The 18,996-nt window shown below is 44.8% G+C and overlaps 1 protein-coding gene across 1 annotated transcript in view; it reads right to left on the minus strand.

Moving 5' to 3' along the window:
• ZNF236 (zinc finger protein 236) overlaps positions 1-18,996 on the minus strand; it is a 531,902-nt gene that overhangs the window by 456,363 nt on the left and 56,543 nt on the right. The window contains 1 exon segment of the mRNA XM_029590848.1: positions 16,977-17,155. Coding sequence (XP_029446708.1) covers positions 16,977-17,155 — 179 coding nt within the window.

An 18,996-nucleotide genomic window follows, 5' to 3' on the forward strand; every position in this document is an offset into this window, starting at 1 on the left:
ATCATCCTTTGTACCTGAAGACTGGAGGGTGGCTAATGTAACCCAAATATTTAAAAAGGGCTCCAGGGGCGATCTTGGAAACTACAGACCTGTTGGCCTGACTTCAGTGCCAGAATAAATAGTGGAAAGTGTTCTAAATATCAAAATCACAGAACATATAGAAAGACATGGTTTAATGGAACAAAGTCAGCATGGCTTTACCCAAGGCAAGTCTTGCCTCACAAATCTGCTTCACTTTTTTTGAAGGAGTTAATAAACATGTAGATAAAGGTGAACAGATAGATGTAGTGTATTTGGATTTTCAGAAGGCGTTTGACAAAGTTCCTTCTAGGAAAAGTCAAAAGTCATGGGATAGGTGGTGATGTCCTTTCATGGATTACAAACTGGCTAAAAGACAGGAAACAGAGAATAGGATTAAATGGACAATTTTCTCAGTGGAAGGGAATGGGCAGTGGAGTGCCTCAGGGATCTGTATTGGGACCCGTATTTTTCAATATATTTATAAATGATCTGGAAAGAAATACGACGAGTGAGGTAATCAAATTTGCAGATGATACAAAATTATTCAGAGTAGTTAAATCACAAGCAGATTGTGATAAATTGCAGGAAGACTTTGTGAGACTGGAAAATTGGGCATCCAAATGGCAGATGAAATTTAATGTGGATAAGTGCAAGATGATGCATATAGGGAAAAATAACCCATGCTATAGTTACACAATGTTAGGTTCCATATTAGGAGCTACCACCCAAGAAAAAGGTCTAGGCATCATAGTGGATAACACATTAAAATCGTCAGTTCAGTGTGCTGCAGCAGTCAAAAAATCAAACAGAATGTTGGGAATTATTAGAAAGGGAATGGTGAATACAACGGAAAATGTCATAATGCCTCTGTATCGCTCCATGGTGAGGCCGCACCTTGAATACTGTGTACAATTCTGGTCGCCGCATGTCAAAAAAAGATATATTTGTGATGAAGAAGGTACCAAAATGATAAAGGGGATGGAACAGCTCCCCTGAGAGAAAAGACTAAAGAGGTTAGGACTTTTCAGCTTGGAGAAGAGACGGCTGAAGGGGGATATGATAGAGGTGTTTAAAATCATGAGAGGTCTAGAACGGGTAAATATGAATCGGTTATTTACTCTTTCGGATAATAGAAGGACTAGGGGGAACTCCATGAAGTTAGCATGTAGCACATTTAAAACTAATCGGAGAAAGTTCTTTTTCATTCAACGCACAATTAAACTCTGGAATTTGTTGCCAGGGGATGTGGCTAGTGAAGTTTGTGTACCTAGGTTTAAAAAAGGTTTGGATAAGTTCTTGGAGAAGTCCATTACCTGCTATTAATTAAGTTGACTTAGAAAATAGCCACTGCTATTAATAGCAGCAATAATATGGGACAGACTCAGTTTTTGGGAACTTGCCAGGTTCTTATGGCCTGGATTGCCCACTTTTGGAGACAGGATACTGGGCTTGATGGACCCTTGGTCTGACCCAGTATGGCATGTTCTTATGTTCATCAAAGGCATTACGATTGGGTTGCATTAGTTATTAGAAGCTTGCAAAGTTACAGATACATGGAAATGCTTTAGTTGAGTTTAGGACCCTGGGGGAGAGAGAACCCTAGGGAAAGAAAGGAAAAGAAGTTTGAATTATGCAGCATAACTATTTTTTAGAATTAAATTGCTGGCAAAAGTATAAAAGCTAGCCTTCCTGAAATATAGAAAAACTTGGAAAACAATTCGATTTAAGTAAGTTTGGTTAGCTGGTTTAGTGACTCTGCTGAGAGAGAGCCCACATAGCTTTGATTGTGAACTAAAACTAGAGCAGCTTCATTAGCACTAATTAAGCACATGGGTTCAGGCCAATCAATTTCTCAACCATAACTGGCACCTGGCCGTCACAATCGAAGTCACGCCTCTGGACAAGGTGCAGACCAAGGCACATCCCACATCAGCCAAAAAGGCAACACCTGGTACCATAACAGTACTAGGATTTATGCCAGAGTCAGCAACCTCCTGGGAGAGAAGCAAACAAGAGCAAGTTTCCAAGGAACAACATGAAGCGATGCAAGTGCCACAGCTTCAAACATCTGCTCAAGGATAGTCTCAATCTTGCTAATATGAGCATCCTTTAAGCCCTTTCCCGGGAATAATGATCCATTTGGAGACGGCACACACAAGTGCATCTACCATCGGAAAATGGAAGTGCTCTCTCACCACTGAATCCAGAGGGTACAGGTCTTCCGAAATAGCCTCTGGGGCACTGCACTCAAGCTCAATCAATTCTAGAATGGCTTCTATCATGGGGAAAAAACAAGAGGCTTTACACAAGGAAACTAAACTAGGATTTCCCCTTGGCTCAGAAAGAAATCTGCCCCAGGAACTCCAAGCATTGTCAAAGTCTACGAAAAAACAGAGCTGGCAGTTCATCTCTATGAGAGAACCGTCACACAGTTCTATATGGCTTCAATAGGGGGAGGGGGCCCTATCCTCAAGAGAGGTAGAACCAGCACCATCCTCCAAGCCAGCCTAATCTCCATCCAGAGGACCCATTGCTCCTCGAAGGGTACTGTTGTGCTACAAAAAAGGTAGAAGCATCCAGACAGAGAGGTATCTGAGGACTACTTACTGAGCCACCTTCCCGTGCTGAGGAACAGTTAGGTGAGGGCGAAGATCAGGCACCCCACCTGAGACATCTTCAACCAGACCACATCCAGCTGGGAGAACCAGGCTTAGCCAAAAACAGAGCAAGACAATGCACTCAGCCTCCAAGCAGCACTGGCACAAAACATGGGCACTCCAGGAGGACACACCCAAAAAAAAACAGGCAGTGCAAAGGTAAGGCGCTTAGACATCTGAGGCACCGGCGCTATCATGGCCGACAATGTGCTGAGTAGCGATCGGAGGCATGCTTCTAGCTGCTTTTTGTCTTTTTTTTATATATATACATACATACATATATATATATATATACATGCGCTCAATTATGCACCCAAAATTTATGTGTCCAAAACATATGCACGCACACCTAGGCACTCAACCAGGCGACCAAAATGAGAGTGCACAAAAACACTTGAGCGCTGGCGGAAGCATGCTGCCACTAGGCGGCGCTTAACTTGGGTGGTCAAAATTCAAGGCTTTACTGTGTGCTCAAAAACCGGGGGACCAACAAGCCAGTAGAGGGCAGCCTCTGAAATCGTGCAAAAATCCATTGTGGCCTACCACACTGCGCACAGCGAAAAGCCTCGGAGCGGAGCCTAGCCTACAGAGGCTGCTCAACTCGCCAGGCTGCCCACATCCCTCAACTTCCCATGGAGCGGGACAAACGTCAGAACAGCACGCCGAGCTCTGAGGCTGGGCGGGAGAAGGAAACCCTCTACAGTAAAACCTCCTGCTAAGTCTCTATATATATCTTCTTCCTTTTTTTTTTTTTTTCCTTTTTTTAAACTTACCAGAGCTCAGCTTACTTGGCTGAGCACAGGGATGGTCTACGGCTGTGGGGAGAGAGAACAATTGCCACCACCGCCGCGCTGGGCTTCCTGCACCCGCTGCCTTTCAGCTGCTCAAGCAGCTAAGTCCACGCTGGGAAAACCAGCTACCAGGCCAAGGCACACCTCTGAGGGACCACAGAAATCATCTCAAGAATTCTCAACTGGGGGAGGAAGCTTTAGGTACCACCACAGAAGAGTGAGGCTTTTATTTTCTTAAGTTAGATTTCTCCTTCCAAAAAACTCAAAGCAATCCCCATGGGGAGATGCATGTCCACCATCTGCTGGAGACTGAGAATATTGGCAGGCTGGGGTCACTGCAGAACTACATATACTGTGACGTCAGCTTACTCCGTCTCCATCTGCTGGCAGGGGAGCATAAACTCACTGGTCCTGAATCCATCTGTCTACACGCTAGGAAATGCAATATTGGTTGTGAAGAAGTAAATAAACTAGTTAAAAAGGAGTTGATTTTAAAGAGTGGTCTTAAAAAAAGAGGGAATTAAAAGTAAGGCCCAGAGGGGGTACCTCAGGCTTGCTAAATGTTACTGGCCATACGCATAGTTAACCTGTTGCCCCAAAGGATTTAAAGAGAATGGAATGACCTTTTGGATTAGGCATTAGTATAGGTGTCACAGTTTTGGGTCCTTAAGCTGTGGCGTGGTTGACATTGCCTAGGAGGTGAACCCACTAGGCCCGTACCAGTAGACAGCCCTTGCTGGGACAAGAGCGGGAACTTCACATGTACCAGCCCCGTTCCCCATGGGTTGAGCCTTTGAGTCTGAGGGGCCAGTAAGGCTTATTTTCTATTTATTTATTTTTGTATTCCGACATTCGTATGGTCACATCGGTTTACAATACATAGAATTCAGTTATATAAAATGACAATATACAGAAATATAAAATATTAAAAATATCATTAAATATCATTAAAATACTATTAAATATCATAAAATACAATAAAATTTGAGTCATGAGAATATAAATAAATTATCTAAAATGCAATCAAGTACTGTCAGTGTTCCTTGTTGTTAAAGTTAAAAGTAGATAAATAACTGTATCATGAATAAAATGAGTAGAAGTTATTTGTTTTCTGTGTTACGAGAAGGCTTGCTGGAATGTCCCTCAAGGACCGATCAGACAGAGTCCAGGTAGGCAACAAGCAGAGCATTTCTGGGTCCAATCCAAGGGTCGAGGAAGGCAGCAAGCAGGGGCTAAGTCAGAATCCACAGCAGAGGTCAGAACCGGAGAATCAGGCCATGACAAACAGGACACCAAGTGACAAGGCAGGGCAGGTCAGATCAGACAAGACAAGGAGACAGAAAGGAATGAACAAGGCAGACGAATCAACACCACAAAGACCAGGGCACAATTAATGCATGGCAAAGGCATGAACAAGGCACAAGAATGACGCAACATGCACTGCAGAGGAGGACGACTTGTTGCTGAGGCAGAATCTGAAAGCACGGCTGGGGTTTAAATCCCCACCTGCACTGATGTCATCAATGAGCGATGCTGCCAGTTTCCCCCACAAGGCCCATCAGAGGCAAGCTGAGTTATGAGCGGGTGCCTAGGGAACGGTGCAGCATGGCAAAGGGAGCCAGAGATGGTGCATACCTGCCGCAAGGAGAGTGTAGACTCGGCATTAAGAGTGTCAATGGATAAGTGGGATGAGTAAGGCCAGTCACAGGACTGATCCCATGACCGGCTAAACATTACAAAATGGTTATGTTTAAAGGGGGAGAAAGATCACAGTTAGCAGTGAAAGAGATAATGAGAATAAAGCATGTTAGGCTCCAGTAAGAGGGACTAAAGTCAGAGCTCTAGTATCTTAGGGAGGTAGGAAATCCAGTCTTGAAAACCTTGATAGTGATTGATTACCTGGGTTCATACTGGCACAAGCTACTCTCCATTTAAGCCAGGACCTCTGAATAGCTGACAAATGGACCAAGACATGCCCTAGAACCTGAACCAAACCACAACAAAGTACCAACACTAATCCTCAAAGTTCAAAGCTTGATATCAATGCTAAAATGCTTGCTTGTGGAGGCAGAAGTAGGCAGGTCACCTGACAGAGTAGGGGTAGAGCTTGGCGACATCAGACACTCTGCATTCTTCATAAGGTGAGCAACTGCCCCTATTTGCCTTACAAGTTCTTATTTGAAGATTACTGAATTGAGACAACAAGCACCAGCAGGTGGGTTGACCTTCTAGAACACGGATGGCAAACTCCAGATCTCGAGTACCACAAGCAGGCCAGGTATTCAGGATACCCACAACGAATATGCATAAGAAAGACTTGCATGCAATGTCTCCATTGCATGCAAATCTATCTCATACATATTTGTTGTGGATATCCTGAAAACTGGCCTGTTGGCACTCGAGGACTGGAATTCGCCATCTCTGTTTTAGAAGATGGCTCAAGGAGGAGCCAAAAATTTGAAAATGGACCTCTGAAGACTGAAGCTGTGAGTGCTCTGGATGAGAGGTGAAGCTTTCTTTCAGGAGCTACCATTTGGTGTGGAAAGCATCAGAGATCACACTCCAGTATTCCCCCTTCCCTCAGATCATGCAAAGGCGATCATAAGAAGATAAAATATGCCATGCTAGATCAGAAGGTCCTTCAAGCTGAACATGCTAAAACGTAGATCTATTTCTTGTTACTCTCAGGGATAGGTATGGCTTTCCCTTATCTGCATAACTAATAATGTTTTATGGTCTTTTCCTCAAGGAGCTTGTCCAAACTTCTTTTAAACCCTATTATGCTTGTCATCATGACCACATCTTTGGCAAAAGACTCCACAGCTGTGGAGTGAAAAAGTATTTTCTATGATCTATTTTAAATCTGCTGATTTCATGAAATGTCCTCTTGTTTTAGTATTATTTGAAAGAGTAAATAAAAATCATATATAGGGTGAAATGGTTAAACTTCTAACATGGCCCTATTCAACTGTCTCTTTTTCAAGCTGAAGAGCCCCAACCTCTGAAGACTGTCTTCATAGGGGAGCCATTCTATCCCTTTCACCATTTTTAATGCTTTTCTCTGCATCTTTTATAGCTCCTCTGCCTTTTTCAAGATGGGCAACCAGAATTGCACACAATAACCAAGAAGTGGATACACCATGGATCAATACAGAGGCAATATGATATTTTCCGTTTTATTTGCCAATCCTTTTCAGATCATCCCCAATATTCTATTTGGTTTGGGTTTTTTTTACCACACACTAAACTGAGCATTTCAACATATTGTCTACAAGGACTCCAAGGTCCTTTTCCTGAATGGAGACTTCAAACACAGACTCAGTTCTGTGTACCTGTAGTTGGGATTATTTTTCCATGTGTGCACTACTTTGCATTTTTCATCATTACATTTCATCTGTCATTCAGATTCTCCTAGTCTGGCAAGGTCCTTCTGTAGTTGCTTACAATCTGCTGCTGTTTTAACTACTTTTAATAATTTCATGTCATCTGCAAAGTCGATCACCTCACTCATTGTACCATTCTCCAGATCATTTATGAATATGTTAAACAGCACATATCCCAGTACAGATCCCTGTAATACTCCACTAATGAACTTTCCCCACTTGGAAAACTGACCATTTAGTCCTACCCTCTGTTTCCTGTCTTAACAAGTTACCAATCCACAATAGGACACTGCCTCCTATTTCATGGCTTTTTAATTTACTGAGGAGACTCCTGCGTGGCTTTGTCAAATGACTTCTGAAAATCCAAATACAACTGGCTTACTTTTATCCATGTTTATTTACACCTTTAACAAAATATAATAAATTTGTAAGACAAGACTTCTTTTTACTAAAAGCATATTGAATTGCCCATTAAGTCATATCTATGTTGACAGTCACTTTGTTTTTAAAAATAGCTTCTACCATTTTGCAGATACCAATGACAGGCTCACGAGTTTATAGTTTCCCGGATTATCCCACAATCTTTCTAAAAATTTTGTTTACATTGGACATTCCCAGGACTATAGGAACAGTGGCTGTTTTAAATGATAGGTTACAGATTACTAGTAACATGTCTACAATTTCATGTTTGAGTGGAATGAATACCATCCATTGCTGGTAACTTGCTGCACTTGAGTTTGTCAATGAACGATGTAATAGATTAATCACAGAAATTTGCTTTAGTTAAACACAATCACCTCCATCAAAGAATGTTTTTGGTGTGGCTATGTCCCCAATATTTTCCTCAGTAAAGACCGAGGCATGAATTCATCCAGTTTTTCTACTGTTATTTTCTTATCCTTCCTGAGCATCCCTTTTACCCCTCAGTCATCTAGTGGGCCAACCGACTCCCTCACATATTTTTTACTTCAAATATATTTGAAAAAGTTTTTATTAATAGTTTTTGCCTCTTTGGCAAGCTTCTCACATTTTCTCTCGGCCTGTCTTACTACTGTTATCTAACTTGCCAGTATTTATGCTCTGACTATTTTTCTCAGGCTTTTTCAGTCACAGGCAATAAATGCTCTGCTTGGCCTATTATATGGACAATTCAAGCCACAATTTTCTAAGCATATCTTGAAGGAGCTTGCATTCTCTGAACCAAACAAAATAGAAGAATGACTGCAAAGCATTATGGATATTCTTCTATGAGACAAAAATGATAGATGCAGGCCCTGTAGAAAGAATGCCTAGGTAATAAAATCTATCCTAAGCACTGCCACTAGTCTGCCTGCCTTAGCTTTGCAAGAAAAAGAAAATTAGGTCTTACCTTCGATAATTTTCGTTCCTGTAGTACCAAGGATCAGTCCAGACTCCTGGGTTTTGCCTCCGCACCAGCAGGTGGAGACAGAGCAAGATTTGACAGGCTCTGCCATATATATACTAGGGTGCCACCCACAGCCTGTCAGTATTACGCAATGTCAAAACAGAATGATCCCCAACTGTAAAGTAACTAAATACATGAAGATCAACCAGGGAACCCTCGGGTCACTCCCCTCCAACAAGGACCTGATCCAGACAAACGGTAAGAAACAGATATAAGGAGTTCCTCAGAGCCAACAAATTAAGGGCAGATTTAGGAACTTAATGCAGCAGTGGGAGGGACTCTGGACTGATCCTTGGTACTACAGGAATGAAAATTATCGAAGGTAAGACCTAATTTTCTTTTCCCTGTACGTACCAGATCAGTCCAGACTCCTGGGATGTACCAGAGCTCAACTACTAGGGGTGGGAAACGGAGAGGCCTGCTCTCAACACGCCTGCTCTGAAATTGCCCTCCCTGGAGTCCTGTACATCCAGACGATAATGACGTGCGTACGTGTGCAACGATTTCCAAGTCGCTGCTCTACAGATCTCTAGCGGGGAGATCTGCTGACACTCCGCCCAGGAAGCCGCCTGGGAGCGAATAGAGTGCACCTTCAGTCCCAAAGGCAAGGGCCAACCAGCTAAAAGGTACGCGGAATTTAAGGTTTCCTTCAACCACCGCGAGATGGTGGTCTTGGATGCCATATTACCCTTCTTAGGACCCTTCCAAAGAACGAAGAGGTGATCCGAAACCCGAAAACCATTAGTGACTTCCAGGTAGCGTAAGAGGGCCCTACGCACATCCAGCTTCCTCAAATCCCTGGAAAGAGTATCCGATCTGTCTATATGAGAAAACGCTGGAAGCTCCACCGACTGGTTCAGATGAAAGGAAGAAACTACTTTAGGTAGAAAGGAAGGAACCGTCTGGAGACTAACTCCGGACTCAGAAATGCGCAAGAAGGGTTCCCTACAAGACAATGCCTGAAGTTCAGAAACCCACCTAGCCGAAGTGATTGCCACCAAAAATACGACCTTCAAAGTGATATCCTTCAGATTCGCCCCCTTCAGAGGTTCAAATGGGGGTGCACACAAGGCTTTGAGCACCACATTTAGGTTCCAGTAAGGACAAGGAGCAAGCAGCTGTGGACGTAAATGCCTTGCCCCCTTCAGGAAACAGACAATATCAGGATGAGATGCCAACGACCTCCCTTCCACCGTGCCCCGTAAACAAACCGAGGGCAGCCACCTGTACACGTAACGAACTACAAGACAGTCCCTTGACTAACCGTCCTGAAAAAAGGCTAAAATATCAGAAACGGCCACCCGAGTAGCTCGAACCATCCGAGAAGCACACCATGACTCGAACACTTTTCAAACGCGAATATATGACAATGAAGTCGAGGTCTTACGCGACCGAAGAAGAGTGGACACCACCGCATCCGAATAACCTTTGCCTCTTAAACAGCAAAGGTTATTCGGATGCGGTGGTGTCGCTAGACAAAAGCGATCTACCTGATCGAAACAGACAGGTCCCTGATGAAGTAGATTCGGTTATGCTGGGAGATGTAGTGGAGCGTCTACCGCTAGGTTGACGAGGTCTGCAAACCACGGTTGCCGAGGCCACTCGGGGGGCCACCAAGATAACTTCTGCAGGGTGATTCTCTATGTGACGAAGGACCTTGCCTATCAGAGGCCAAGGGGGAAAGACATACAGGAGGACTGACATCAGCCAGGGCAGCGCCAAGGCATCCACCCCTTCACCCCCCGGCTCCCTGCGCCGGGCAAAGAAGCGTGGAGCCTTGGCATTCTGAAAGGTCGTCATCAGATCCATGGCTGGCTGGCTGTCCCCACCTGTCGCAGATAAGCTGGAAAGCTCTGTCCATCAGCTCCCTTCTCCGGGGTCGAGCTGATGTCTGCTCAGAAAATCCACGTGAATGTTGTCTACCCCTGCGATGTGAGACGCAGCGATGCTGAGAAGGTGCCGTTCCGCCCATTGCAGTAGGAGCTGAGCTTCTAACACCACCGGGCGACTCCGGGTCCCCCCCTGACGATTGATGTAAGCCACCGTCATCACATTGTCGGACAGGACCCTGACCAACTTTCCCTGAACTAGAGGGAGGAAGGTCCACAGTGCCAAGCATACCGTCCTGGTCTCCAGGCGATTGATCGACCAATGAGACTCAGTCGTGGACCAGTGTCCCTGCACTGACTGACGCAAACACACCGCTCCCCAGCCGGAGAGGCTCGCGTCTGTGGCGATCACTGTCCAATCCAGAGCCACAATCATAACCCCTTGAGAAGATTGTCCGAGAGAAACCACCATCCCAGGCTGGACTGAGCCATAGCCCTTAGAGGAAATGGGAGATGGAACTGCTCGGAAACCGGGCTCCAGCAGGAAAGCAACGCCGATTGTAAGGGACGCATGTGCGCGAAAGCCCACAGAACCAGTTCTAGTGTGGATGCCATGGAACCAATCAACTGCAGATAGTCCCACACCGTTGGTAGCTGCATCTGTAGCAGGGCAGAGACCTGCCCTCGTAATTTGCGACAGCTGTCTACGGACAGGAAAACCTTGCCTTGCCGCATGTCGAATAACGCTCCCAAAAATTCCAGAGACCGAGAGGGATCGAGATGACTCTTGGCCATATTGACCACCCAGCCGAGGGAGTGCAACAGTTGTAGGACTTGCTGAATTGCTGAGCGACAAAGCTCCTCAGATTTTGCTCGGATCAACCAATCGTCCAGGTACGGATGAACTAATAGACCCTCTCGTCGTAACTGTGCCGCCACTACCACCATTATCTTGTTGAAAGTTCTTGGGGCCGTTGCGAGCCCGAACGGTAATGCTTGAAATTGGTAATGTTTTCCCCAACACAAAGAACCTGAGATATTTCTGGTGATCCTTCCGGATCCCAATGTGAAAGTACGCCTCCATGAGATCCAGCGAGTCCAGGAACTCTCCCGGTTGCACCGAAGCAATCACGGACCTCAGGGTCTCCATGCGAAAGCATGGTATCCACAGACAGCGGTTGACCTCCTTTAGGTCAAGAATGGGCCCGGAAGGAGTCCTCTTTCTTTGGAACGATGAAGTATATGGAGTAGTGTCCTCTTCATTGCTCCAAGCCGGGAACTGGGACAATGGCCCCCAGGTTTACCAACCGGACCAACGTCTGATGAACCGCTTCTCGCTTGTCTGCATGCCCGCACAGGGATGGAAAGAACCTCGGACTGGGATGGCGAGCAAAATCTAACGCGTAGCCATGTCTTATCACCGAGAGTACCCACTGGTCTGTCGTGATCGTGGTCCATGCCTCGTAAAAGAGGGATAGCCTGCGCCCTACCTTCGGCACCGAGGGATGGACCGGCAGGCCATCATTTTGCCGACTTGCCGCCAGGGGTGGAAGAGGTGGAAGCAGGTCTACTAAAGTGCCTTCCCTGAAAGGACTGAAGCTGCTGTCTACCCCTTCCCGAACGAAAGGAGGTTGAGGGTGTATTAGGCTGAGGGTACAGAGACTTATGGTTACTCTTAAATCTAGACCGGGATGAAAAGGACCCCTTGGAACGCAACTTGTCTTCCAGCAGATGGTATCCTTTATTTTCACCCAGTAATTGTATCATATCATCCAATTCTTTACCGAAGAGCAGGGTTTTTTTTATATATTTTTTTTTTATTTAGTATTTTTATATACCGGCATTCATGATAGGATCACATCATGCCGGTTTACATTTGAACAAGGAGTGTAGGGTAACAATAAAACTGAAGTAGTGCATAGGAAATTAAGTTACACTGAACAAAGGTAATGGAACTAGGAGAAGAGAGAGAAAGACAAAAGTAAGTTAACATCATAATTAATTATTTACAGAGCCGGAGTGGATGACTGTCTACACAGGCTGCCAGCTCCAGCTAGAATGTTAACAGTTGTGAGTTTGCTTGTGAACTGGAACTTGGTGCTGTGGTGTGTTTTTTTTTTTTTTTTTTTTTTTTTAAGATAAGGATATTGTTTTTAATACATTTGTATGACTTTTAGGCTCACTTGTATATGGCTTCAAGTAAACCAAAATTAGAACTTATGGGATCAAAAAGGAATACAAATATATCCACTGTACATATCAGAAAGGAATTCTGAAGGAAAACACGCACTTGTACCCAAACTTGTCCATGGCAATGGAGGCGTGCTTGGGGAACCTGTCACAGGTATATGATTCCTGTCATCCTCAGGAATCAGGTCCACATCATGGAAGAACATGCAATCCCAGTCTTCATCTTTTCATCGCTTCCTTAAAGCCTACGTTCAGCAGTTTGGCTCGATTAAAGGTGAAGTTCCCAGCCTGATGGATGATATATACTCCATAGTTGAGCTGCTGGCGCTGTAGGAAGGGATGCAGGTAATATAACAGATACTTCAGGTGCTGCTCTCGGTTCCTGTGAGGTATGATCACTGCAGTTTTATGACTGGACTCGCAGTCTGGGGGTTTATAGCGGCCACCTTGTGTCACAAAAGGATTTTTCTGCATGATTTCTTCCACAGTGTAATGATGGGGGAAAGGCAACTCTGATGGTCCTCCTATGAAAGGTGAGGTATCTGGGCAGTAAGAAGAAGTTCTTCCTCCAGTAGATCAGGTTTCAGAATCAGACTCAGGTTGGCATAGACATCATTAGGCTGAGATGTGTTGTGGAATGAGCCCAGTCCTGGCAGGGAAGGATTACCCCCTTTATAAAAATTCCCAAGAAGTAAGCCATACGCTTTCTATAACCCTCCCGGTAAAGCAATGCCATTGACCACCAGTTGAACACAAAGGAAAAGCAACAAATACCTTCCTTTTGTCAAGGCCATTATCTATTCTCAAAATTTTGAAATCAATTATCCAAAAAATAACTCCCCCCCCCAAAAAAAAAAAAAAAAATCAAATCTAGACCTAGATATGTCTTCTGATCATAGTCTTTCAAGGTCTCTCTGTGATCAGTGTGGTCAGAAAAAGTAAGATTATAGCTCAGTCCTCAAGCTGATACAAACTTGAAGTCCTCTTGAAATCTAAAAATGTGAAAAAAAACGGACTGCTTGGGTCCACCAGCCAAGCAGACTTTTGGAGAAAATGCAGAGATTCCAAAGCACTTTATTTTTTCTTTAGGAGCCTGTGAGCTGATTTGCTGATAATACAAAAGCCTTAAGAAATTCCTGCTGCTCTCTTTAAAACAAACAGCATCCAGCAAGAGAACCTTTCTACTGCTTTCTACATCCTCCGCATACCAGATAATCCAGCCTGCGAGCACGGCAGCACCCCGGGCGCCTTACAGAGCAAGCACTCATCGGTACCGTTATACCGCGTCCTCAAACCGCTCACACTCCCAGGCAGGCAGGCAAGGGTAAGGAACCCAGGCGAGACTTGGAAGCACCATCCGCCGACCAGTTCCTTAGCCACAAGAGACGTCTGGCTGAGACTGCGGACACCATGGAGCAAGCCGAAGTTCTAAGGAGATCGTGCAGAGCGTCCACGCTGTAGGCCACGACCGCCTCGAGACGTCCGCCTGTCTGGCCTCTTCCTCCGACAGGCCCTCGTTGGCGAGTAGTTGTTGTATTCAACGCAGGCCTGCCCATAGGGCAGTGTTACTACAAATCGCCGCTCGGGCCCCCTCAAAAATCTTCTTCAACTGGATTTCCAACTTGCGATCCTGAAGATTCTTCAATCCCGTAGTGCCTGTGACCGGAATAGTCATCCTCTGTTACCGCTGACACCGCGGCATCCACCTTCGGCACCCACAACACTTCCAGAGCCTCCTCTGGCAAGGGACAGAGTTTATCCATGGCCTTCGTGACCTTCAGGCCTAGGTCCGGGGTATCCCATTCCCGAAAGAGAAGATTCGTCGAAGAGAAGTGATAAGGGAAAGTGGTAGGGGGACCACTCAGACCCAGTAACACTGGATCCATTGAGCCAAGCCTAGACTCCGCAGGCAGAGTAGCGATCCCTAACTCCCCCAAAATGGCGGGAATAAGGGTGATATGCCTCCCGTTGGAAGAGGCGTATCACCCTTGGGTCATCCCCCTTGGATGTCTGACTTTACCGTGCTGCTCCCTGCGCAGGTATGCCATCTCCCTCTGCCCCCCTCGGGGGTGGAGAGGGGGACCCCATGATCCTCGGGCTCCACCGAGTCGTCAGAGGACTCAGTGTCCCTCCCTGGAGGGGGAAGGGCCCGTAGAGGCCACTTGGATTTGGAAGCTCCCTCCTTCTCCTCTGAACGTGGCCGAGACGCGCCCGCCGAGAGTAGGATCCCTGGGGACTCCTGATGGGGAGTCCGTCTCTTGCAGGCTTTGCGGACCTTGAAGGCCCTGTGCATTGCGAGAATAAATTCCGACGAAAAAGAGGAGCAGGAGTCCTCTGTGTCTGTGTTATCTGTATCGGGTCCCTTCCCCCCCCCCCTCCCGCTGTCGGCGAAGCTGACTGCGAAACCGGGCGCTGCGGAGAAAGGGGGGCGGGGAATGCCTGGCCCCCTCCACGATCAGTGCGTCTATGTGGGCCGGTGGCAAGATGGCGGGGTTTTCCGCACTCCACGAGACTGGCTTAGGAGAGAAAGAGGAGCGCTCTCCGATTGCGACCCCGAGTGTCCGCCGATGAACCAGCACCCCCCGAACCGCCCCTGTTGGTCCCTCGCCTCCGGGGATGCAGGCTGAGCACAGCCCATCCCGCAAGAGGCGCGCGCTACCAGAGCCGCAGGCCGTGCCTCGTGGCATGTCGGCACTGCCTGAAACTGCTAAGAAAACCCATGAAAACAATTAAACCGACCCGCTCGGAAAGGGAGGGGGGGAATGGGGAGAGAAAGAAAAATCGCTTGCCACGGTAAGGCCGGAGAATCGCTCGAAAACAAAAACTTTTTTTTTTTTGTACCTCCGGAGCTGTCCCTCGACAAGTGCTTGGATCGGTCTGTGGGGGTGAGTGAGCCGGGCTCTCCGGTATCACCCCTGCTGGGCTTGGATGAAAGCAGGGTCCTCGACCCCTTGCCCCAGCAACCTGCTCGACCAGGGGGGATGGTCCCCTCAGGACCTTGGCAAACCCCCTGGGAGACCCGGGCCGTTCTTCCTCCAAAGCTATGCTTTTCCTTTTTTTTTTTTTCAATTAAACTTAATTAAAGGAAGAAGCATACAGGAACAAAAACACCCTGACTGACTATCCTCCCTAAATCCCCCTGCCTTTTATTTTCAGGCTGTGGGCTTTGCACCCGTACCAGCTGCTGGAGACAGAGAAATACTGACAGGCTGTGGGTGGCACCCCTGGTATATTTATTTATTTATTTATCATTTTTATATACCGACATTCTTGATAAAAAATATCAAATCAAATCGGTTTACATTGAAACAGAACAGTCGCAGCTGTGGCATTACATTGAAACAAGTCGTCTAATCATTAAATAACAGGTGAATATAGAAAAAAATAATTATAAATAAGTATTTATAAATAAAACCATTATAGATAACTGTTGAATATAAATAAACAGGTCATCAAAAAAACAAATGACAAATATAATGGGGTGGCATAAACAGTGGAAAGTGATTAGATAAAGTGAGGCATCTAATAAATAAATATTGCTATGGGTATATATGGCAGAGCCTGTCAAATCTTGCTCTGTCTCCACCTGCTGGTGTGGAGGCAAAACCCAGGAGTCTGGACTGATCCGGTACGTACAGGGAACAAAGAACTTGGATACCGATTGGAGGACTCTTATCCCTAATGTAATTTTGAGACCTCAGAGTTCTCTATGCAAAAATGAACTACTCACAGTTGTGTTTGGCCCTTATCCATTTGCACTGACTTTGCATGTACTATGCACATTTACTTCCATAAAAGTGAGTTAAACAAAGAAGCCAATAAGCCTGCCATCAGAAAGAATTCCCACGAAAACGAATAGACAATACCTTGGGACCAAATCAATGAGCCTGCCTGCCTGCATCCTTCCCTGATCTTCAGTGTTAGAGAAAAGACTCTAACCTGAGATGCCTGTACCCAGCTGTTGAGCCTTCCAGACCTGCACATGGACAAACACAGGTGCAGATGTCTTAGCAGGAAGAAGATATCCCCTTTTCTTCAACTGCTGTTTACCAGAATGGTAAAAGAACAAACTATCTTAATTAAGAAGGTCTGAAGTTACTCTTAATTTTCGGGTAGATAGCTCGTGGCTTCTCTGAATTAAATCCATGCAAACCTGTGGTCAATCTATTGTGCTATTTTATAAGAACATAAGAACAGAGAAATTGCCATACTGGGTCAGACCAAGGGTCCATCAAGCCCAGCATCCTGTTTCCAACAGTGGCCAATCCAGGCTACAAGAACCTGAGGAAGTGCATCTACCTGTCTAAATCACTGAAGTAATCATTATATTAATCAATTTGAATTAATGAACTTTCAGTAGAATCTCTAACTTTATATAAACTTGATGAATCATTGTTCTGATTAAAAATGAACTCTGAATAACAATAGTTTGAGTAATTACGAAATACTTAAATAATGTAATTTGTACAGCTGGAAGTCTCAATGAATAATTATTCTATATTTATAGTGCAATCATTCCTACACTATCTACATTAAGAGATGAACCTGAAGAAAGAAAAAAACATCTGAAGTTATGCTTCTTTGATGCAAGATGTACAGAATGAAATACGAGTTTATGCAGAAAACAAATATGTAATTACACATTGATTGGCAACATGAATCAAGTTACTAACACTCACCTTATTTTATAATGTGTTTTCATGTGTTCCTTAAGTTGTAGTGAAGTCTCAAATATTTTCTTACAAGTTTTACAACTGTAGGTTTTGCTGCCAGAAATTTCCGGACGATGCTCTTCCATGTGTAAGGAGAGCTGGCTCTGTAGATTAAACTCATCCCCACATTCCAAACAGATAAGATTCTAGAGAAGAAAAATAGACTGGTACTTAGTTTCATAGTCACACAATGAAAAGTAATCATTCCAAATGGCACCAACAGCCATCTTGCAGGTCTAAAATCATCAAAATACTAAAATGGTTAGAAACCATGAACTAGAGTAAACTGATGATCAATTTCTAACAAATGATAAAAGTACAAAAACTATACAAAACAAGCTAGGTAAAGATTTCAGCATCTTCCTGTAGCTAATCACAGAATACAAGACTATAAGACCCTCTTCTTATCTCCAGCTCTCTCACCCACTCTCAAGGATCCTTTATTTACCATCCTTCCCCTCATACCCATAGCTTCACCAGTCTTGCACCTAATTCCTATTTCTTGATGGATAATATAAGCAGCTCCTCTGGCTCCCGTTTTCACAGCAGCAATTTGTCTAGCTACGGTGACCAACACAAAGATCACCAGGGATCTGCATGTCAAAATATTCTGTGTGATTCTTCTTCCTGGTATCATGTAATTCTGGTTTCTTTTCTGGAATTTTTTTTTTTTTTTCACTGTAATGCAAATTTTTTTTTTATTTCATGTGGGGGGAGGGGGGCTTGTAGCATATTTTCATTTTTTTTTCTCTTTAATGTACTTTGTGTTTTATATGCTATGTATCCTCTTCATTTTGGACTGCATTTGAAAAGTGTGCTCATGCTAAAAGGCCCATGTATGTAAGTATGTGGGCCACGCATGAGTAACGTGGATTTTAAAAGCCGCATGTATCTGCATACATGTATATGAAAATGCTAAAACAAAGGGGGGGGGGGCAGAAAAGGGGTGGGGCATGGGCAGGGCCAACAGTTACACACATAATCCAGAGGCTGCAGCACACGGCAGGTTATTAGCTGTGTATATTTACTCGTGCTCCTGATGCAGAAATTGGGATTAAGGCCTAACACGACAGCATGAGGGGTCCAAGTCAACTTGGGGGAGTGCAGGCTGAGGAATTAGAGAAGACTGGATGATCTTGAGATAGACCGGGCAAACTGGTGGACTACTTGGTAAAACCTGAAATGTATTTTGCGCAATCTTGTTTTAAAATCTGCTTACCTATGCATCTTAAAGCTGACAAAGCCCTAAGGAAGATGGGCAAAGTACGTTTGCTCGAGAAACGGCTTAAAATTAGAAGCACACTTATGCGTGATAAGCATATTTTAAATCATACATGCGCAACTGCACACATGATGTAAAATTCCAGCATACGTCTGCTTGCCCGCTAGTGTGTGTGTGTATGGGCGCCCACACTTGTTTTAAAGTTACTGTCTTTACGACTAAAAATGTAATAAAGTTTTGATTTCATAATAACAGAGCCATCACATCAATACTGAACTCTAATAAGGTAGTAATAATCCTAAATATACAGCAATCCAAATCCAAAAAGATTTAGTAGAGGTACAAAAGAGATCAGGATTTGGCTTATAATTCATTATACAGAGCTTGCCAATGTTATCTTTTTGCAAATGAGCACTTCAAAGTCCATGGAGATGAGGTTTCCCCCCCTTATTTGGCATCCTCGACATTTCCCCCCTTATTTGCCCTCCTCGACATTTCATTAGCCTTCGACACTATTAGCCACCACCATCTACTAACACGCCTTGAGCACATTGGCATCTCAGACCTAGCCCTTTCCTGGTTTAAATCCTTCCTCTCAAACAGAAAGTTCTCCGTTAAAATCGGGAACTCCACATCCACTCCACAACCCCTCCAGCAGGGAGACCCCCAAGGCTCATTTCTCTCGTCCACGCTCTTCAACATTTACATCACCCCCCTCTGCCAACTCCTCTCTGATCTCAATCTCAAGTTCTACCTTTACGCTGA

The sequence above is a fragment of the Rhinatrema bivittatum genome, chromosome 2 (genome assembly GCF_901001135.1).
Source record: "Rhinatrema bivittatum chromosome 2, aRhiBiv1.1, whole genome shotgun sequence".
NCBI classification, from domain to species: domain Eukaryota; kingdom Metazoa; phylum Chordata; class Amphibia; order Gymnophiona; family Rhinatrematidae; genus Rhinatrema; species Rhinatrema bivittatum.